Source organism: Mastigoproctus giganteus, chromosome 9, assembly GCF_048544385.1.
Source record: "Mastigoproctus giganteus isolate SK-2022 chromosome 9, ASM4854438v1, whole genome shotgun sequence".
NCBI lineage: Eukaryota > Metazoa > Arthropoda > Arachnida > Uropygi > Thelyphonidae > Mastigoproctus > Mastigoproctus giganteus.
Genome location: NC_143583.1, coordinates 154,585,664 through 154,609,632, shown reverse-complemented (window position 1 = coordinate 154,609,632; position 23,969 = coordinate 154,585,664). Strand labels below are relative to the sequence as shown.

Below are 23,969 nucleotides of genomic sequence, written 5' to 3'. Positions count from 1 at the left end.
ACATAGCCAATATCATGTTACTAATTTTCTGTGGTTCAAAAGTTAAAACTTAAATCATCACACAGCTGATTCATTTTGAAATGCGATGAAAAATTACAAACACATTTGATTTTGCACAGCACCAGGGAAAAAAAAAAAAAAAAAAAAAAGCACTTCATTTCCCTATTCCTTACAATAATTTGTCCAAAATTTCCATAAATTTATTCAAACTACCTACCTCCACAACATTAGATAACAGTTTATTCAAACAGCTGATTATTCTTCAGCACCAATCTAAATCCCATCCGTTACACCAATCTAAATCCCATCAATTTCCACACACCCATCTATTCTACGATCATCGTTTTACAATTTAAATTTAAGGCCCTTTATGTGTTTTATCTAAAGAAAGGTAAAGATGCCATTAGTATTCAGTTTACTTAACCAATTTAAAGTCTTTTAAACTTTCAGTTAGGTCACCACACAGATATCTAGTTTTTAGAGCTTGCAATTTACAGAATCTTGGTCTTTCTTGGTAAGAATATCCTTTCATGTCTCCAACTAATCATGTTGCTGTTTTCTGCACCCTTTCCAAAAGATGATTTTCTCTTCCTAAAGCAAGGTTTGCAAATCTGTATAGTTTATTCAAGATGTGGCTTAATCACTGTCTTATGCAAGGATAATCACTTCTTTGTCCCTGTTGACAAATTCCTGTGCATCATTGACAGAGGCCCATGGACTGTTCTGGAAGTTAACATTTGCACTGCTCAGAGAATTTTATTTTGGACTGTACTCTAGATAGTTTTCCCTATTATATTAATTATCCCTAGATCTTTTTCATATTCTACTACCTTGAGTTTGGTATCAACCAAATGGTATTATTCTGGGACTACTACCAAAATGCAGTACTTTGCATTTATGACTGCTAAATCTCTAATAATTTTCAAATAGATATTTACAGTATACCCAGTATAAAATAAAATATAAGTACAAATTCAGTAGCTTTCGGAACACGTGTCCCTTTATCAACTGACAAATTTGAATACATTACAAGCAAAGTGTGGCACGTTACTCATGCGTCATTGTTGTAGCACGGACGTGTGCTGCCTTACGCCAGTGATCATCCATCAATAAAATGGTTGTCTCTAGGATGGGATGTATACGCATGCCTTTCTGGCGATTTAATGCCTTAGGGTTGTTTATTATGTTTAGTGACTCTAGCCATAGGCGGTGGCGAAAGTGTCGCGCGTGGTCCACTATCTCAAAGTCGCGCTTGGGGTCAAGATCGTGGTTGGTAGCCCAAAAATGTTCTGCAAGCGCGGACTGGTCAGTTTCGGCAAGCCGGATTGCTCTGTCGTGTTCCGTGAGGCGATCCTGGAGACGTCTCGATGTCTCACCTACGTAGCAACTGTTACAGGCCCTACAGGTGATACGGTACACTACATTGCTGCGTAAGACAGGTGTGACAGGGGTCTTCACACTGGAGACAAGTGAACGTAGGTTCCTACCTGGTAATTGCACACATTTGATGTTGTAACTTCTCAGGATCTTCGAGATACGTCCTGACACTCCTGGATAGTACGGAATGTAGGCGGATAATATGCCGACTTGCTTCGGAGGTCTTGGGTTGGAAGTAAGTTCTTGTGCCTGTAACAAGCATCTGTTTAGTACATGGGATGGATAACCGCATCTGGTTAGGTCTGCCTTCACACGGGAGATCTCGTTACGTCTAATTGTGTCGGTGCTGGAATGGCTCCAGGCCCTGGAGAACAGGGTGCGGGCAGTGCTATTGAGATGGCTTGGAGCGTGGCCGGACCCGTAGTTGGTGAATTGACCGCACCACATGGGTTTGCGGTATACTGAGGTCTCTAGATGTGGGCCTACGCGATGCACTAGCACGTCCAGAAACGGGAGCGAACCATCCACCTCTGATTCTACGGTAAACGATGAAATTGGATAGAGAGTTGAGGTATTCTAGTAGTACCGTTTCAGAACCACGTGGTATTATGGTAAAAATATCGTCGACGTATCTACACCACGTTGTAATAGGTGTAGGTGGGTTCTGGTGTATCTGCTTCTCCAGATCTTCCATGGCGATGTTAGCTACTACGGAACTGACAGGGGCACCCATAGCAGTGCCATGTACTTGTTTGTAGAGTGAGTCTTCAAAGGTGAAGATGCTGCTAGAGAGGCATAGGTTGAGGGCGGTACAGATGTCATCAGTGGATAGTGACGTCCTGGATTGGAGGCTTAAGTCGCTCTCAAGGAGCCTTCTGGCGCAGTGCACGGCCTGTTGGACGGGAATCGAGGTGAATAAAGAAACCACGTCAAATGATGCCATGACAGAGTTATCAGGGATTGAAATGTCCTTAATGATGTTAATGAATTCACTGCTGTTTTTAACGGTGTGAGATGTATTACCTATAAGAGGCGAGAGGAGGGTCGCGATGTGTTTGGACAGTTCATACGTTGGGGCACTGCAGCAAGACACTATAGGTCTGAGAGGAATACCCGGTTTATGGATCTTTGGTAATCCGTAGAATTGCGGTAGTTGGCAGCCAGTAGCACGTAGAAGATGGTGAGTCGTGGTAATAAGAAGATCCCGACCGCGACTCACCATCTTCTACGTGCTACTGGCTGCCAACTACCGCAATTCTACGGATTACCAAAGATCCATAAACCGGGTATTCCTCTCAGACCTATAGTGTCTTGCTGCAGTGCCCCAACGTATGAACTGTCCAAACACATCGCGAGCCTCCTCTCGCCTCTTATAGGTAATACATCTCACACCGTTAAAAACAGCAGTGAATTCATTAACATCATTAAGGACATTTCAATTCCTGATAACTCTGTCATGGCATCATTTGACGTGGTTTCTTTATTCACCTCGATTCCCGTCCAACAGGCCGTGCACTGCGCCAGAAGGCTCCTTGAGAGCGACTTAAGCCTCCAATCCAGGACGTCACTATCCACTGATGACATCTGTACCGCCCTCAACCTATGCCTCTCTAGCAGCATCTTCACCTTTGAAGACTCACTCTACAAACAAGTACATGGCACTGCTATGGATGCCCCTGTCAGTTCCGTAGTAGCTAACATCGCCATGGAAGATCTGGAGAAGCAGATACACCAGAACCCACCTACACCTATTACAATGTGGTGTAGATACGTCGACGATATTTTTACCATAATACCACGTGGTTCTGAAACGGTACTACTAGAATACCTCAACTCTCTATCCAATTTCATCAAGTTTACCGTAGAATCAGAGGTGGATGGTTCGCTCCCGTTTCTGGACGTGCTAGTGCATCGCGTAGGCCCACATCTAGAGACCTCAGTATACCGCAAACCCATGTGGTGCGGTCAATTCACCAACTACAGGTCCGGCCAAGCTCCAAGCCATCTCAATAGCACTGCCCGCACCCTGTTCTCCAGGGCCTGGAGCCATTCCAGCACCGACACAATTAGACGTAACGAGATCTCCCGTGTGAAGGCGGACCTAACCAGATGCGGTTATCCATCCCATGTACTAAACAGATGCTTGTTACAGGTACAAGAACTTACTTCCAACCCAAGACCTCCGAAGCAAGTCGGCATATCATCCGCCTACATTCCGTACTATCCAGGAGTGTCAGGACGTATCTCGAAGATCCTGAGAAGTTACAACATCAAATGTGTGCAATTACCAGGTAGGAACCTACGTTCACTTGTCTCCAGTGTGAAGACCCCTGTCACACCTGTCTTACGCAGCAATGTAGTGTACCGTATCACCTGTAGGGCCTGTAACAGTTGCTACGTAGGTGAGACATCGAGACGTCTCCAGGATCGCCTCACGGAACACGACAGAGCAATCCGGCTTGCCGAAACTGACCAGTCCGCGCTTGCAGAACATTTTTGGGCTACCAACCACGATCTTGACCCCAAGCGCGACTTTGAGATAGTGGACCACGCGCGACACTTTCGCCACCGCCTATGGCTAGAGTCACTAAACATAATAAACAACCCTAAGGCATTAAATCGCCAGAAAGGCATGCGTATACATCCCATCCTAGAGACAACCGTTTTATTGATGGATGATCACTGGCGTAAGGCAGCACACGTCCGTGCTACAACAATGACGCATGAGTAACGTGCCACACTTTGCTTGTAATGTATTCAAATTTGTCAGTTGATAAAGGGACGCGTGTTCCGAAAGCTACTGAATTTGTACTTATATTTTATTTTATACTGGGTATACTGTAAATATCTATTTGAAAATTATTAAACTATGGACCCCAGTACTCCAGGCCCATTTGTCACTGCTAAATCTCTATTGTCATTTTCCAGCCAGTCTGCTTAGTTTATCTAAATCCTCTTGAAGTAACATATCCTGATTACTGGCATTAATTACTGTGCCTGGCTGTGTATCATCAACAAACTTGGACATCAGACTTGAAATACCTACATAAATACCATTAATAAATATTGACAAGTAATGTATGGAGTATATTACATTTCAGATGTGTTAGCATAATAGTTTGTGATTTATAATTAAAAATAAAACAAAAATAAAATTATAAAAATTTACAAAAATATAATAAATAAAAATAAAAAGAGCAAAAAGCAAAGACTTTTATGCATGACTGAGAATATTTTGTTTATTTACCACATTGTTTGCATTCTTCCAACCAAGCATGGCAACAAACATCGTATCCAGTGCGTCAGCTATAGTATAATGTATGAAAAAAATAATAATTTCTGGATTTCTCTTAGTCAGATTTTAATAAATGGGGAAGGCTTTACAGATTTTTCTAAAAGGCCCAAATATAAAATTTCATGAACAGCCATTCAATGGGAACTGAGTTGTATATGGACAGATGGACAACAGGTGCATTATACATATATATTAATACACTTGAAAACAGTAAGGGGGCCCAACAGCAACCCCTGTGGAATCCCATTCATCACATTAGCCATTTATAACCACTCTTCCTCCTACCACTTTACCAATTTAAACATATACAGTATTACAGTTATCAAAGGCTTTACTGAAATCTAGGTATATGATGTCAAAATTATTTTTTGCTCTTTTCTGGCTCTTTTGTAACCACTTAATATTTCTAATCAGATTTTGTGAGGACTTATAGGTCTGTAATTACCACTTCACCCTTTAAACTACCCTTGTGAACAGGAGAAAAATTACACATCTAAAATCTAAAGTCACTCTTATTATGATGACTAAAGGTTTTACTACTTCTCAGCTTCATTTAATATAATTGGTTATATTTCATCAGCCTCAAGCACTTTGTTCACTGTTAGTTGCTGCAATTTCTCTTCCACCTTACTTACTGTTATTATGAAATCATTTTATTCCCAATCAACATTAGAGAAAATTTTGCTATCCCCATCTCTAAAAACTTCTTTATATGTGTGAATGTAAATACAAAATATTTATCCAGTTTATCAGCAATCTGTACAGGATCATCAGTAGTTATATGATTCATATCCAGTGGACCAATGTGATTTATCTGTTTCCTACTACACCTGTGTGCAAAACTTAAGGACCAACACTATTTCTAAAGGTTACAACTACAAAATCTTTACTTAAGGTACTCTTTACTGATAAGAGTAGATTCAGTTTCAGCAGCGATTCCAGACATCGGCTAATTTGGCGAGAGTTTGGCACATGGTATCACCCCGCAAACATCACTGAAAGGGATCAATATGGCGGTCGAGGTGTTCTCATCTGGGGAGGCATTATCTTGGATGGACGTACTCAACTCCAGATACTGGAAGGCGGTACTGTAACCAGTGTACACTACTGTACTGAGGTAATCCTTCCCCATGTGCATCCATTCCGAGGTGCCATTGGATCCGAGTTCGTGTTTATGGATGATAATGCCACACCCCATTACTGCAGCTGTTGATATGCTTTTGGAAAGTGAAGGCACTGCTTGTATGGATTGGCCTGCCCGTTACACCAATCTAAATCCCATCAAACACATATGGGATGCTCTGGGGAGACACCTAGTGGCACATCCACACCCACCAGAAAATGTTCACCAGCTGAAGATGAATTGACAGAGGAATGGACAATGTTACTGCAAGAACTTATCAACAACATTGTTCTAAGTATGGACAGGCAGTGCAAAGCCTGCATCAACATTAGGGGTGGCCATATGTCTACTGAGGACCACCTCTTCCCTTTGTTCCATCTTTCGCAGTGATGCATCTGTATCATGGCAGCCAGTGCTATGTTGCCATTTTTGAATAAAGTCCCTCTGTATCGTTTTGTTTCTGTTATTGTCGGTGTTGTTTCCTTCATTTCTGTACCTCACAAGGTTCCTTTGGAATGCTTTTCTCATATCCAGGCCACTCCTATGAGAAGTTACAGGTGAAAACCTGATTGGTGCTTACATTTTGTACACCAGTGTAGTATTAACATATGCAAAGAATTCCATTCTGCTTTTCTTTGCACTTTTAGGCAAAGACTTGTCATAATCTGCCTTAGTCTGGCCAACTCCATGATTCCTGTAGGACTCTGTGTCCTCTGGCAGGTTATAATCATCCCATGCATTTTTCTCCACCACTAAGCTCATCAGTTCATTTGACATCCATTTTGGTCTGTTTCTGTCTACCATCATATTAAAAAATGCCATGTCTTGAACATATATGAATGATTCAAGATATTAAAAAATGCCATGTCTTGAACATATATGAATGATTGCTGTTCTCCTCAATATGAAAAACTTTAAATATGCAACTTTCAGCAAAATAAATAAATAAAATACTTACCATATCCATCATATTTTCCATTTTGTTCATGATGTAATTGATATCAAACCATCCTAGAGGACTCCAAAAACCAAACTTAGCCCACTGACTATTATACACAAAACGCTTTCCCTATAAAATGTTATTAACAAATAAAGTGAATTATCAGTAGTCCTATAATTAATATTATGAAATGAATTAGAATTAATAACTGTATTTGGTAAATTACAGAATTATAGAATTTGGTAAATAATTACCAAATCCTGTAATTATTTATCTTCCTTAATTATTAGAGATTTAAAAATCTCTAATAATTAAGTAGAATTATCTAATAAGTAGCCGTGTTGACATTTCTTACATTAATTATATTATTTTAAAAACTCCATTAGACAAAGTAAACTATATCAAAAGATATTGCATGTTATGAGCAGCAAAACAGAGTAGCAAGGCTGTGTGCCAGCTTTATAATCTGATTTTGCTGTTTGGCTTATATTATTTAATTTCAATTAAAGGACTTTTTTTGTCTGGCATAATTAATCAGTTGGCTTTATTGTATCTAAAAGCTAGATAATGAATTTTTGTTTAATATACTTTGCAGTGACTGCCATTGCATAATCTCTCAAGCACTGCCATTATATAAATTGTCAGCCAGGATTACCTGCATGATAGATCTCCCCCTTTGTTCCTTGATAAGTAACCACCACATGAGGTAGTGAAGGAATTCAGTTTAGGTGAAAGCTTCCTTCCCTCCCTCCCATTTTTTTTTCAGGAAAGAAGGACTCTAGTAATCCACATTTGAAAATTTAGTATATTGGTATTAGTCATATAATGCAAGGAAGCCACAGGCTTTTACTGCACTAGCAAAAAAAAAAAAAAAAAAGGAACTAAAAAGTAGATATGAAAACAGACAAATTATGTGCTTCCCTCTTCACATAGATAACTATCTGAGCCTTGAATTTCTTCAAATTATCAGCCTCAACTATCTGCAGAGGCAACTTGTTCCAGTAATCAACAACTTGCTAAAAGAAAAATTTCTACAATCTAGTATAAACCTCTTCCCATGTCGTTTTAATTTATGGCCCCTAGTTGTGGAATTCTCTATAACAGTAAAAATGATCTTCATTTTTTTTACTAACCCCTCCAAGAACCTTATAAACCTCAAAGAGGTCCCCTCTAAAGTTTCTGGTTGCTAAGATCCATAGCCCACTTAATCATCATCGTTCCTTGTATGGTTGTTCATTTTTTGATCTCACCACATGAGTTGCCTGTCTTTGGACCCTTTCAAGAAGCTCAATGACTTTTTTTTTTAAATGAGGTCTCCATACTTGGATACAGTATTCCAAGTTTAGCCTTGAAATTGTCTTATACAATGGGATTACGACCTCCCTATGTTTACAGGATGTTGTTCAATAAATCATTGCCCAAACACAAACACGATGGGCTTTCCTGGCCACCTGTTTAACACTGCCCAGAGAACTGCATATCTATCTGTGTCATAACTCCCAGATTCCTTTTTCTTCCTCTATTGTTTTTAATTCAACCCCGCCAAGTGTATAAGTTATTTTGGGGTTTCTATTCCCCAAGTGTAAGACTTTGCATTTTGCTGCATTAAAATACAACTGAGACTTTCTTTGATCATTCTTGAAGCCTCCTCAAGAATTGCGATCAGTGTCAAGCAGTACTCATCCTGATGAGTACTGCTTGGCACTGATCATTAAAAACTTACTTCTGGGGTCAACACATCAGTCTGAAGTATATCCATTAATCACAATCCTTGAAGAGGCTTCAAGAATGATCAAAGAAAGATGGAAGTACACAACCTAAGACAGGAGATCAAAGGGATGTGGCAAATGCAATAAGTAACAACCATCCTGAACACTGTGTCAAACACTGGTATGATGCCAAAGACCCTACACAAGAGCCTAACAGTAGAGAACACCTACAAGAGACTACAGAAAGTTGCAATCCTTAACACCTGTAGGATAGTCAGAGAATTCCTCGACCAACAATAACACCAGACATAACAACCACCCTGTGCATTTGGTACTAGTACCCTTCATGGGGTAGAAACCCCATCAGGGAGAAATAATGTAATAACAATAATAATAATAATAATTTTGAAATGAATGTTTTTACTGCATTTGTCAATTAAATAAATAAGATGCATAAAGGAGAGGGATGTACAACCAAGGACTTTGGGAAACAAAGGAAAGATAAATGCTACATTGTGTTTACTAAATACAGTGAAAATTTCCTTAATGGATACTTCTCTAAAAGGGATACCTCTTCTAGACATTTAGGCTTGGGTCCTGGCAAAAAGTATTAAAAATTACATGTTGGACAACTTCTACAAAATGTATACTCTCTAATATGGACATGGACACTTCAGTTAGATGAACTTTTAGTATTTTCAATCTCCCTTGATGGGCCACTTTTTTTGGTAATTTGACAAATATGCATTTTTGTTGGTCAGCTGGCATTTGCAATGAGGACAAGTAAAGATCAAGTTCATTACAGAAATACTAATTAGACTTGCAGTGGCCATGGATTACTTATGAAACAAATGGCATATGTATTTGATACATCCACTGTTGCTGGTAAGGACTTTTTACAAACTTATTTGGGATGTCTGATCATCTAGCAATGCAATAAAATTGCCAAAATGAGAAGTACTGTTCCAGAATAAAAAAAAGAAGACAATACTGTAGCAAATCTGCATATAGGATTCAGTTTAGTATGTGCATACAAAAAAAAAAATAATAAATAATAATAATAAAAGTGCAGGAACAGAGCACTTTTAACTATAATTAGGGTGACCATATATCCAGGATTTTAAATTGTTGTCCTGGCAAGTTTAGTATATGTCCCGGTTAAAAATATTTTTATTTAAACTGTAAATTTTTTATTGGTCTATTTTTCTATTCCATAATGATTAATTAACACTAATGTCCTAAGGAATTTATGGCTTATGAGTTACTTAATAATAGAATTATACACAAATGTAGAATTTTACGCAAACAATAAATAAATTATCATGATATACTAAATCTCAAACACAGCAGTGCTATCTATTACACAACCAGACAGTGAACCAGCTAAACCATATGGCAGCCTGTGGGCACCTAGCAGTCTGCAAACTTTTCCCTAGCTACTCTCAGAGCAAATATTTTTCATTAAAAAGTATCTATTTAAAAATCCATTGGAGAAGGCTTAACTTAACTATAATAATTAATAAAATAATTTTTATTTTCAGCCATGTCACAAAAAATGAAAATGCACTTTTAATGAACAGCTACATGCAGTTTATGTGCATATAATTAAAAAGATGCGAACACTAACGTTGTCCCGGATTTTCTTATTTGGAACACATTTTGTCCTGGTTTTGCTCCAAAAGTAGATGGTCACCTTAACTATAATAAATTTTTCAAAAAAAAAAAAAAACCCCTCTATCAAGGACTGCATAAACAGTTTTTAACATTAAATCTGAAACCACTTCTAAGTGATAGAGGCTATCCATATCTTCACGTTTTTATTCACCAACTGGAAAAGTGTGCTCTGCAGTAGATGGCAGCATAATTGCAAAACTGTAATCATGGTGGAATTTACCAACACTGAGAAGGTGCAGTATGTACTTTGGTTCAACAAGCTGCAGTCTGCCACTGCTGTTATGGATAAATTTCAAACAAAAAAACTTGGTAGTGTAATAAAGCTACCAATTAGGCCCCACATTTCTGCAATGGTGTAGAAAATTCATAAAGAACACCTGTTTGAGCAATTATCTTAGCAGAGGTGAACTATGTGGCTGAACAAAAGTTACTAAAAGTCAGTGAGGGCACGGTGAAGCTGGTTTGAGGAAGTTTTGTGCAAAACCCCTGGGAAATCCATACAACATGCCAGATGGTCTTTAATATGTCAAGATCAACAGTGGGTAACATGTTATATCTGAGGATAAACCTACACAAGTCACAGCTTATACAGAAGACACTGATTAGCAACAAAACCAAGAGGATAGGATTTTGGTGGTAAATTTTTCTATGATTACAGTTTTGCAATTATGTTCCATCTTGGGAGGATACACAGACTAAAAGGTTAACAGTGGCCACAGGCAAAAGTGATTTTTGCACTACTTCTATTAGAATGAGCAGCAGCCTGGAAAGCAAGGCAATGGAGATTTCCAGGACTGCAGTGGAACAAATAAATACATGGTCTGTGTTAGGAGGGGTTATCCTGTTAGTTAAGAAACACACAAAATCTAAGGAAGTGCATCCAATTGATGTTGGTGGACAATGCAATGTTGAGTCTGTTTGGTGTGACATAAGCACTGGGAAAGGAAAAATGAGAGTGGTTGTGTGTTGTAGGCCTAATGAATCTGATGAGTACAATGAACAATTGTGCAGAGAAATAGAGTGGGCCAGTAAATCAGAATATCTTATAATGGGGATTTTAACTTTCCAAATATTGACTGGAACTTGTGGATTGGTCACTCGCACACTAGCAAGACTTTTATGGATTTATTGAATGTTTGTTTTGTACAGCAGCATGTTAGAGAGGCAACAAGAGGGAGTAACACTCTTGATCTGATTATCAACAGTGATTATTCATGCATTGTGAATTTACAGATAAAGGAACCACTAGGTAGCAGTGATCACAGTGTACTGATGTGGGATTTATTAAAGATGTAACTACCATCAGGGGTAAAGGGAAGGGTTTTCGCTTTCGTAAAGGTGACTACAGTGGTCTCAGAGATTTTTTAGGTTATATACAGTGGGACTAACTGATGATGTTACCAACAGCAAATTCTAAATAGGAAGCATTCAAGGAAGTAATTTTGGAAGCTACTAGGCTTTTTGTTAGAACTAAGAAATACTGCTGTAGGTTTAGGCCCAAATGGATGTCAGATGAACTAATGAGACTTGTGGCAGAGAACAAAAATGCATGGGATGCACATAAATTGTCAGGCGACGCAGAAGCCTATAGTAGATACAAGCTAGTCTGTAATGAAGTCACAAAGGAGGTTACGCAAGCAAAGGCAGATTATGAAAAATCTTTGGAAAAGAATGCAAAGAAAAACAGCAAAGACTAATTATATAAACTCTAAAAGGAAGTAGATGAATCAGATTCAGAAATAGATGATCAGTCTCAGATAGCTACCGAACTAAATGAATGTTTTTGTATCTTGCATCTACATTTTGCATTTAGAATGTACATGAGGAGCTATTCAAGTTTCTTTGTTTTTGTTTGTTATTTGGAGCATTAGCAACTAAGGCCATATTGCTCCGGGATATGCGGTGGTCATTTCCTGATCTTTCCGCATCCTTCGTATTTGGTGGTGACGAGCTTGAACCCCGGTCTAATCAAGAAGCGTGTGCTACGCACTGCTGCTCCTTCCCACCTGGCTACGGAGGCGCCTTAGCTATTCAAGGAGGAGAGGGCCAGATGTTTATCAAACTCTAACAGGAAGTTAAATGATTTTGTAATAACTGAGAGCAAAGTGGATCAGAAATGGTTGAAGTTAAACATAAGAAAGGCACCTGGGGTGGATGAGATCTATCCAGTTATATTAAAGAAGGCAGCAAAGAAGCAAGCAAACACTTAGCCATAATTATGAGAGCATCCTTAGACTTGGGGGAAATCTCCACTGACTGGGAATGTGCAAATGTATCTCCAATTCACAAAGGGGGATCAAAGGGTGACACGAGTAATTACAGACCTGTTAGTTTAACTTCTGTTCCAGGGAAAATAATGGAGTCACTGGTTAAAGAAGCATTGCAGGATCATTTAGACAAGACTGTAGCAATAATTCAGACACAGCATAGGTTTGTCAAGGGGAAGTCTTGTCTGACCAATTTGATTGTATACTATGATGTGGTCACAAAGGAACTGGATGCAAAAAATAATTTTAATATCATATATTTGGATTTCAGGACAGCTTTTAATACTGTTGCACATGGAAGACTACTGTACAAATTGGAGCAGTATGGCATTATGGGCAAGTTGCTACAATGGATAAAAGGATGGTTGAGTAGGAGAAGACAGAGAGTGGTGGTCAGTGGTACTGCTCAATGTGGACTAATGTTATTAGTGGTGTTTCCTCAGGGTTTGGTGTTGGGCCCATTCTTGTTTCATATATTTATCAATGATATTGATGAAGGTATATCAAGCTTAATGTCAAAGTCTGCAGATGATACAAAGGTTGGCAGGGTTGTTATTAACAGTACTGACAGTATGCTGCTGCAGCAGGATCTGGAAAAGTTGGGTAGATGGGTTGATAAGTAGCAACTGAAGTTTAACATTGACGAATGCAAAGTACTGCATATAAGTAGCAGTAATCCCAGAGAAATGTGGCAACTATGTGGTGTTACACTCATGGTAGTGGAGAATGAAAGAGCCCTTGGGGTAATTGTGCAGTCAGATATGAAGTTTTCTGACCAGTGCAGACAGGCTGCCAGAGTAGGTCATGGAGTCTTGTCAATGATATACAGGAATTAGGGGCTGATATCCCCTTGTATAAAGGGGTCTGGAAGCCTCATTTTAGGAAGGATGTAGAGTTGCTAGAATGAGTACAGAGAAGGGCAACAAGACTGGAGAAGGGAACAAAGAGGTGTTCTTATGAAGAAAAGCTTAAGTTCTGAAAATTGCAGCTTCTGGAGACTAGGCTGTGAGATGATTTGATTGAGGTGTATAAGGCCTTGAATGGATTGAACAGGATGAATGCTGATAGAATTCATCCTCTTGCTCAGATTACAAACCTGAGGGGGCATAGATTCAACCTGAGGAAAGACAGTTGTAGAAAAGATGTGTGGAAGTTTGCCTTTTTTTGTTGTGGAAGTTGACAGCTTAAATAAATTCAAGGCAGAACTAGGCAAACATTTGGAATGAATGGATCAGTGAATTGGGATTTTTTTTTTTTTTTTTGTTTTTGTTTTTGGGCTGATGTTGTATAAGCTTGCTTTCTTGCATCATGCACCACTACTAATGCTAATAAGCCAGTATATCACTAGTAGATTGGCACAGATTGAAGTTATTATTACCGTTAAAACTTATTCCATGCATTTTTTAGAGGAAGAACTTCAAGCTGTGGAAAATGTATACAGCTAAGGTACTGTATTATAGCATGATGTTGTTTGGCTGTATATTAAAAGAAAATGAAGTTTGCATAGAAGGCATTATACTACAGTACCGCTCATTCAAAGTACAGAAGTAAGACAACTCATTGTGAAGGGACTCACAATATACAAGATGTATAAGAATTCCTTCTATGTATACTTCATTTGCTTTTAATATAGAGCTATGCACATTGTTGTGATAATGTTAAATCGCAATAATATTTACATTTTTTAAACAAGAATAATTTACCTGACAACTATGTTAAATATACCCATCAAAAATGAGTGCTAAAATTAATTGTGACTCCATCATACCTGACTAAATTGGATTGAACTGAGGTCAGAAAAGACTTTGTATGTTTTTACTCCCAATTCCTTGGTCAGTCTTAAAATATGATTTTGGGACGGGCCTACATATGATCCTCCAAGATCTACCCATTCCACAATGTCATTCTGCAGAGAGATATATATAAAAAACACAATTAGAAACAAATTTTTATAGGGTATCAAACATTTTTATAGGCTATCAATTCATCTGTTTTGTATTGAAGCATTTTATTTGAAATAGCTCAATTTTTGAAATAATCGTAGTCATTTCTACTTTGAATTTCTGTATTAAAAAAAAAAAAACCCTTAATGGTAGCAAATAAATGATGGAAGTATATAAATTTAAAATATTGGTTTCCTATATTACTTCAAAACACTGAAAAACTGAAAACTAAACAGTCATTACTCAAAACAAACATGCCATCTGGTCATGTGTTATATAATAATTTAAAGTTCTCTTTAGGAAACACCCTATACATTAAGTACATATCTGTAAAGTACATTAGTAACAAGAGCCTAGTAATAGATATCTAGTCTTGTCTAGCATCAATCTGAAGGGTGCAGTCATATTTTGATCAGATTTACAGTGTGTGGCATATTTTTCAGATTGTCAGTTTAGTTAAATAAACAGGAAAAAAAAAAAAAAACTCATTTCGAAAATTCTAGAGGAACCTTACACTTAATTTGGTGAGTTTTTGATAAATTTTATTATACTGATTATGTGACTAAGATTAGTTTCTAAATTGGATAATTACTTTAAAAGTTACATAAAATTTTCCATTAAAATTTCAGTAATCATTGGAAAAACTTACAGTTTACAATAGCTTTAATATGCAATTCTATATTACAAATTATAGTGTAGCATCAGTGCTACCTTAAACATTAGGCTAAACAGACTATAGTTCAGGAACACCAGCCTTTTAAAGAGCTTTCCTCATTTGTATATTTCCTATTTTGTTAGTTTTATGAGAATTTCTATCATTTTTATTTATAAAAATTAACATTTATATTTACTTTTAAAATAAATATATAGCATTATTCACTAAAAATGTTTTCCACTGACCATAAGAGGGTATGTTATGTTATTAGTCCAGGGCATTTCCAGATTTCTTAAAGATGGTCCTTTGTGGGATATTTTTAAAAGTACTTCATATTATAATTTGTTTTTTTATTAAATATCTTGTGATTTTTTTTGTAGTTTTTAGCTGACTAATGGTTAACCATAATGCTTCTATACAGAATTACATAAATGAGATGAGAATGGATATCAATGATTTCCCTATGAAACCATAAGGTCACATGAGGTATAACCAGTGGAATGTATTCTGTGTTTAGTCCTGTAGCTAGTTGAAATGATAATTCTCTTCTATGTCCCAGATTTACAGAGTGTGGCATACTGAAATTAAAACTTGTACAATACTGGACGAAACTGAATCATTGAGGAAGTAAATAGGTGTCCTAGAGTAAAAGGAAACAGGATTCTTCGTGAGGGATTGAAGTATGCAGTAATACTTTTCAGGTGGTGCATCCATAATTCTGGCTTGAGAGGGGAACTATCAAGTGTATACTGCTCTTATTCAGAAGGATGTAGTTTTATTGTAGTTCTATTTTAATGGAAATGGATGACACGGACTAGAACATGAGTATGTCTGGTTCTAGACATATCAAGTCCAGGAAGTGGAAAATGATAATTTAGAAAATAGGATGCCAGCTTTTTATGGGCTCTAAAAAAAAAAAAATATATATATATATATATATATATATATATATATATATATATATATATATATATATATATATATTATTCTTGTGGAAATTAATGATACTAATTGTACATAGGTTGATGACCTGATGGATAAATATAGGAATGTTTAAAAAAAAAAAAAGGCCACAAGCTGGTCATGTATTTGTGTGTGCAGTTCTGCCCAGGTATGATTGGAGAGACTGTATGCTGAGCACTCTGTGGATTAAAGCAAGATCTGAGGAACCTAACAAGGCTTTTATAATAAAAAAAAAAAAAAAAGGCAAAAAGCAACAACTTTTACGCACACACCAAGAAAATTTCATTTTTGCAATTGCCCATTCATTCCTCCAATCAGCATGGAAACAAACATAATATTCACTGCTTCAGCTACACTATATGGTATATGGATAGCCTGTATGATACCTGGTGTGTCTGAAAAGTTTTGGGACAACATTCATAAAAAATCAAAATCTTAAGGGAAAAAATTTATTACCATTTAATCTTCACAGTACATCGCTTGTAACTCAGTACATCTCTTTGCACGATCATACAGCTGGATGGCTCTGTGGAACATCTTGTGGAACCCTGTTTAACTCCCTTATCATGCTCGTTTGGATCTCTGAAACACTCAAAATAAATAGTGCCCCTTCACAGGGGATTTCAATTTTTGGAACAGAAAATAATCAGCAGGTACTAAATGCACCAAATTGGGGGATGGTGAAGCACTATAATGCCCTTCTGTGTAAGAACTTGCTTGACGATGGTTGTGTTGTGTGAAGATGAATTGTCATGAAGCAAAATTCACTCAACTGACTTTGCTGCATCTGGCCTAACATGCTAAATTCTTTTCAACAGTTTGCCCATTGCTCTTCTGTAAAATTCAGAGTTGACTGTCTGTCCTTCTGGTACAAATTCTTTGTGCACAACTCCTTGTCAATCAAAACAAATTCTTTGTGCACAACTCCTTGTCAATCAAAACAAATTCTTTGCGCACAACTTCTTGTCAATCAAAACAAATTACCAATGTTGTTTTGGAACGTCAACAAGACTTTTGGAACTGGTGTTTCTTTGGACTAGGCAAATTTTCTCCAACCCATGCAGTTGATTGTCTTTTTGTTTTGGGTTTGTACACAAAGCATCTGGATTCATCACCAGTTATGATTTTTTTTTGAAAAATGGATCACTGTCTACCATCTGAATCAAACCTTGACATGCATCAACTCATTCCTCCTCCTGTTCTGTCATCGGCATGCAATACGAAGTGTGAGCATTCTTTCCTTTTTTCAAATCTTTAACAACAATCGAATGCATGATATCTTTCTGATGTGACACTGGTTTGCTATCATTCAGGGGCACAGATAGCTTCCATTAAGAGTTGCTGAGCTTTTTTGATGGTCGTCTGTACGAGACTGGGATGAGTTACCACTCTGCACATTAGCATTAGTTGAGGCATATGATGCAAGAAAGCAAGCTTATACAGCATGAACCAAAAAAAAAAAAAAAAAAAAAACCCCTCTCATTTCATCCATCCGGTCACTCCAAATGTTTGTCTAGTTCAGCCTTAAATTTATTTAACCTATCAACTACCACAACAACAGATGGAAGTCTGTTCCAGCAATAAACTACCCGCTGGCTAAATGCAAACTTCCGCACACCTATTCTACAACTGTCTTTTCTCAATTTGAATCTATGCCCCACTCAGGTTCTTAATCTGAGCAAGTGGAAGTATCCCATCAGCATTGAGCCTGCTCAAACCGTTCAAGGTGTTATAAACTTCATTCAGATCACCTTGCAGATGACTAGTCTCTAGATGCTGCAACTTGCAGAATTTAAGCTTTTTTTTGAAGCGCACCTCTTTGATCCTCTCACCACTCCTGTTGCCCTTCTCTGTACTTGTTCTAGCAACTCCACATTCTTCCTAAAATGAGGCGTCCAGACCTGTATGAAGTACTCAAGGTGTGGCCTGACCATTGCCTAATACAAAGGGATAATCACCTCCTTGTCTGCTAGCAAAATTCCTATATATCATTGACAAAGCTCCATGACCTGCTCTGGCAGCCCATCTGACTGCTCAGAGAACTTCATATCTGACTGCACAGTTATCCCCAAGTCTTTTTCATTCTCCACCTCCCTGAGTGTAGTACCACACAGTTAGTGCATTTCTCTTGGGTTACTGCTACCCATATGAAGTACTTTGCATTTGTCAAAGTTAAACTTCAGTTGCCACTTCTCAGCCCATCTGCCTAACTTTTCTAGATCCTGTTGCAGTAACATCCTGCCTTTACTAGCATTAACAACCCTGCCAACTTTGTATCATCTGCAAACTTGGACATTAAGCCTGATATACTTTCATCGATAATTACATGAAACAACAATGGGCCCAGCACCGAACCCTGGGGGACTCAACTAATAACATTAGTCCACGTAGAGCAGTGTCCATTTATTACCACTCTCTGCCATCTCCCAGTCAACCATCCCTTTATCCATTGCAGCAACTTGCCATTAATGCCATACCACTCCAATTTCTGCCATGTGCAAAAGTATGTGCAGTCTGCCATGTGCAAACATATCAAAAGCTTTCCTGAAATCCAAGTATATGATATCAAAATTATTTTTTGCATCCAGCTCCTTTGTAACCACATCATAGTATCCAATCAAATTGGTCAGACAAGCCTTCCCCTTAACAAACCCATGCTTGCATCTGAACTTTTACTGCAGTCTTGCCTAGGTGATCCTGTATCCTTTTCCAAAGATTTCTTGTAATCTGCCTTTACCTGCCTAACCTCCATTGTTATTTTATTACAGACTAGCCTATATCTGCCATAGGCTTCTGTGTCGTCTGATAATTTATATGCATCCCACGCATTTTTCTTCTCTGCCATGAGCCTCTTTAATTCATCTGGCATCCATTTAGGCCTGAACCTTGAACAGTATTTCTTGGTTGGTATGAAAAGCCTAGTAGCCTCCAAGATTGTCTCTGAATGCTTACCATTTATAATACACCGTTGGTAACAGCATCAGTTGATCCTATTTTATAGAATTTAAAAACTGTCTGAGACCACTGTAGTCACCTTTACAAAAAAAAAAAAACCAAAAAAAAAAACCCATTCACTTTACCCTTGATGGTAATTACTCCACTAATAACATTAGTCAATGAAGAGCAGTGCCCATTGATAACCACTCTATCTTCTTCCACTCAACCAACCCTTTTTCCATAGCAGTAACTTGTCCTTGATGTCATTGCTCCAGTTTGTACAGCAGTCTTTTATGTGCAACAGTATCAAAAGCTTTCCTGAAATCCAAGTCTGTGATATCAAAATTATTTTTTGCATCCAGTTCCTTTGTTACTGCATTATTGTATCCAATCAAATTGGTCAGACAAGATCACCTCTTAACAAATTCATGCTGTGATTGCCAATTCATTTCTAATTGGTTGTGCATTGCACTATTTAACCACTGACTCCATTACTTTTCTTGGAATAGAAGTAAAGCTTACACATCTGTAATTACTCAGTTCATCCTTTGATCTTTCATTTTTGAAGTGGGGAGACATTTACACATCTCCAATCAACAGGAACCTCCCTGGAATCTAGTAATTCTCTCATTATTTATAGAAAAGGTTTGTTTACATATTTTGCTGCATCCATTAATATATAATGGATAGATCCCATCCATTCCGGGTGCTTTTTTTGACATTTAACTTTGATAATTTCTCTTCTATTTTCCTCTCAGTTATCACAGAATTATTTAGCAGCCAGTTGGAATTTTGTTCACTTCTGGCATCCCTATCCCTAAAAAATTCCTTGTGTTTGAGTGTAGATGCAAGATGTCTATTCAATTTATCAGCAGCATAAATAGGATCATTAGCAGTTATATCATTCACATAAAGTTGAGCTAGTGTGATTGATCCTTATCTTTCTAGTGTTTACATAAGTGAGAAGTGTGTGCTACTTTTCTTTCATTCTTTGTCAGACTTCTTATAATGTTGTTGTTGTTGTTGTTGTATGTTTTACGGCGCAGCGGCAGCTATAGGCCATTATGCGCCACTTCTTATAATCTGTGTTAGCTTGCCTAATTCCCTCCTCTGACTTGATTGCAGAATAATTTATATCTACTGTAGGTTTCTGCATCCCTGATAATTTATAATCATCCCATGCATTTTTCTTTTATGTCACTAGTTTCATCAGTTCATTTGAAATCCAGTTGGTGCAAACACCATAGTAGCTTTACAATTTCTCCCTTAAAAGCACCCCATTTAGAATTTGCAGTTGGTAACATTATCAGTTGGTTCTACTACATAGAATTTATAAACTGTCTGAGACCATTGTAGTTACTTTTATAAAAGCAAAATTCCTCCCCTTTATCTTTTACAGTAGTTATATCTTTAAGTAAATCCTGCATCACTACACTGTGAATGCTACCACCTAGTGGTTCTTTTATCTGGAGATTCCTAATGCACAAAGGCTTTCTAGGATAATCAGATCAAGAGTATTGCCTTCTCCCATTGCCTTTCTAACATGATGGTGCAGAAAAATCATCCAATAAATCCAGAAAAGTTCTTGCTATTCTCTCTCTCTCTCTCTCTCTCTCTCTCTCTCTCTCTCTCTCTCTCTCTCTCTCTCTCTCTCTCTCTCTCTCTCTCTCTCTCTCTCTCTCTCTCTCTCTGTGTGTGTGTGTGTGTGTGTGTGTGTGTGTGTGTGTGTGTGTGTGTGTGTGTGTGTGTGTGTGTGTGTGTGTGTGTGTGTGTGTCACACAAACCCACAAGTTCAGTCAATATCTAAAAAGTGAAAATCTCCCAGTATAAGACATTCTGATACTGACTCACTCTATTTATCTGTATAGTTGCTTGTTATATTGATAACATTTGTTAGACCTATAATACAATCCTGCTCTCATCTTTGATTCAACATTGTGCTGGCTACTCACATTGAATTTCACATGTTTCTTAACCAAGAGTCTTGTCCTCCCCTTCCTTCATATCCTGTTTCTCCTTTCTGTACTCATTATAGTGAAAAATCACATCCCTTATTTTTGGATGGCACTAGCTATCATCACAGAAGCCATAAGTGCAATATATGCCACTAAAAATATAGCATGTGGAGGATGCTGAAGTGAATAACTAAGCAACTGGCTGGGTTTAATAAAGCCCATGGGCCAGTTATATAGTGAAATTCTTTGTATTTACATAATGTAATTACAAAGAAGGAAAGAACAAATCAAATTTTAGGGATATCACAGACATGCAATTTTTGAGACATAAGCAATGCTGAATTTGAATATGGGGAGTACAATGTATATAGGAAGGATAGACAAGTAAAGAGTGGAGGAAGAGTTACACTCTTAGTTAAGAAGAATATTAAATCTAAGGCAGTGCATCCAGTTGACTTGGGTGATGACTGCAATGTTGAGTCAGTTTGGTGTGATATAACATGGGAAAACAAAAATGAGAGTAGGAGTGTACTACAGGCCTAATAATTGTGATGAGAATACTAAACAACTATACAGAGAAATAGAATGGACCATTAAATCAAAATGTCTTATAATGGTGAATTTTAACTATCCAGATACTGACTGGAACTTGTAAATACACACTAGTAGGACTTTTGTGGATTTATTGGATGACTGTTTTCTACAGCAGCAGCATGTTAGAGAGGCAACAAGAGGAAGCAGTACTCCTCTTGATCTCATTATTAGCAGTGATTCTTCATGCATTCAAAATCTGCAGATATAAGACCCACTGGGTGGCAGTGATCACAGTGTACTGATGTGGAATTACTTAAAGACAGAACTTCTGTCAAGAGTGAAGGAAAAGACTTTTGCAAAGGTGACTACAGTGGTCTCATAAGTTTTTAAATTCTACGCATTGGGACCAAATGATGTTGTTACCACCAGAAAATTCTAAATGGGAAGCATTCAGGGAAATAATCACAGAAGCTGCTAGGCTTTTCATACCAACTAAGAAATATAGTTCAAAGCTTATACCTAAATGGATGTCAGATAAACTGATGAGACTTGTGGCAGAGAAAAATGTGTGGGATGCATATAAATTATCAACTGATGCAAAAGCCTCTGGTAGATATAAACTAGTCTGTAATTAAGTCACAAAGGAGGTTATGTGAGCTAAGGCAGATTATGAGAAGAGTCTGGCAAAGAATACAAAGAACAGCAGCAAACACTTCTATGTTTATATTAACAGTAGAAGGAAGGGGTTGAATCACATTGGGCCACTTTATGTCAGTGGTTTAACTGTTGATGACCCTCAAATTGCTCAAACTGAATAGGTATTTTTCATATACATTCATTCTTTAGGGAAGGGGATACCAGAAGTTTATCAAACTTTAATGGGGAGCTAAATGATTTTGTGATGATTGAAAGGAAAATGGAAGAGAAATTGTTAAAAGTAAACATAAAAAAAGTGCCTTGGGTGGATGTGATCTATCCAATTATATTAAGGGAGGCAGCAAAGGTGGTACACAAACCCTACCATATTTATGAAAGCATCTTTAGATTAGGAGAGGTCCCATTGGACTGGAGATCTGCAAATGTAATACCAATTCACAAAAGGTGATGTATAATTTACAGACTTGTTAGCTTAGTGTTTGTTCAAGGAAAAATAATGTCATCTCTGGTTAAAGAGGTGTGCTATAGAAAAAGGGATGGTTGAGTGGGAGAAGACAGAGCGTGGTTATCAATGGGCACTGCTCTTTGTGGACTAATGTTATTAGTGGAGTTCCCCAGTGTTCATTGCTGGGCCATTATTGTTTTCAATGTTTATTAATGATATTGTTGAAGTTATATCAGGCTTAATATCTAAGTTTGCAGATGATACATAGATTGGCAATGTGGTAAATGAGAGTAATCAAAGTAAGCTACTGCAACAAGGTCTAGAAAAATTGCCAATGGGCTGAGAAATGGCAGTTGACGTTTAACATTGACAAATGCAAGGTATTGCATACGGGTAACAGTAATCCCAGATTAACATACCAACTATGTGGTTACTACACTCAGAATAGTGAAAAATGAAAAAGACCTAGGGGTAACTGTGCAGTCAGATAGGCAGTTCTTTGAACAGTGCAGACAGGCTGTCAGAGCAACTCGTTGGGTCCTGTCAATGATATGTAGGAACTTTGCTAGCAAGAAAAAAAGAGGTGATTATCTCTTTGTACAAGGCCATGGTTAGCATCTTGAGTACTGTATACAGATATGGATGCCACATTGTAGTAAGAATGTAGATCTGCTGGAATGAGAAGGGTGACAAGATTGGTGAAGCAAACAAAAGGGTGCTCTTATCAAGAAGGGCTTCTGTTCTGCGAATTACAGCATCTGGAGATTAGTCACCTGCAAGGAGATTTGATTGAGGTGCTTAAAGCCTTGAATGGAGCGAGTAAGCTCAGTGTTGTTTGTATTCTTCCTCTGCTGAGACTATTCATATGAAGGGGACATAAATTCAAATTGAGGAATGATGGTTGTAGCATAGATGTGGGGAAGTTTGTCTTCAGCCAGCAGGTGGTTGCTTATTGGAACAAACTTCCATCTGTTGTTGTGGATGTTGTTGTTATTTGGTTTTTAGGAGCATTAGCAACTAAGGCCATATTGCTCCTATGTGGTGGTCATTCCCTGACCTTTTTGCATTCTCTGTATTTGGTGGTCACGAGCTCGAACCTCGGTCTAATCAAGAAGCGTGTACTACGCACTGCTGCTCCTGCCCACCTGGCTACGGAGGCGCCTTGTTGTTGTGGAAGTGGGTAGTTTGAATAAATTCCAGGTAGAACTAGACATATTCTTGGAGGTGATTGTCAGTTAATGTGTGTATTTTTATTTTTATATATTTTTTTTGGCTGATGTTCTATAAGCTTGCTTTCTTGCATTATTTCCCACTACTAATACTAAATCTTACTTCTATATAGTGCATACTGGATAGTCACTGATATCTCAGCTTATATATCTGATAAACTGAATGGGCATATATGTTCACCTGTATAGGTCTGCTGTCTGTTGCAGTTTCTTCCAATCACAAAGAGTAATCTATAAAAGTTGATGCAAAATTAAACCTAAGCACT

The 23,969-nt window shown here is 37.7% G+C and overlaps 1 protein-coding gene across 1 annotated transcript in view; it reads right to left on the bottom strand.

The window, feature by feature from the left end:
- LOC150080827 (amine oxidase [flavin-containing]-like) overlaps positions 1–23,969 on the bottom strand; it is a 238,711-nt gene that overhangs the window by 98,173 nt on the left and 116,569 nt on the right. The window contains exons 6-7 of the mRNA XM_090380834.1: positions 14,154–14,291; positions 6,754–6,864 (exon numbers count right to left, since the gene is read on the bottom strand). Coding sequence (XP_090236960.1) covers positions 6,754–6,864; positions 14,154–14,291 — 249 coding nt within the window. The remainder of the gene's footprint in view (positions 1–6,753; positions 6,865–14,153; positions 14,292–23,969) is intronic.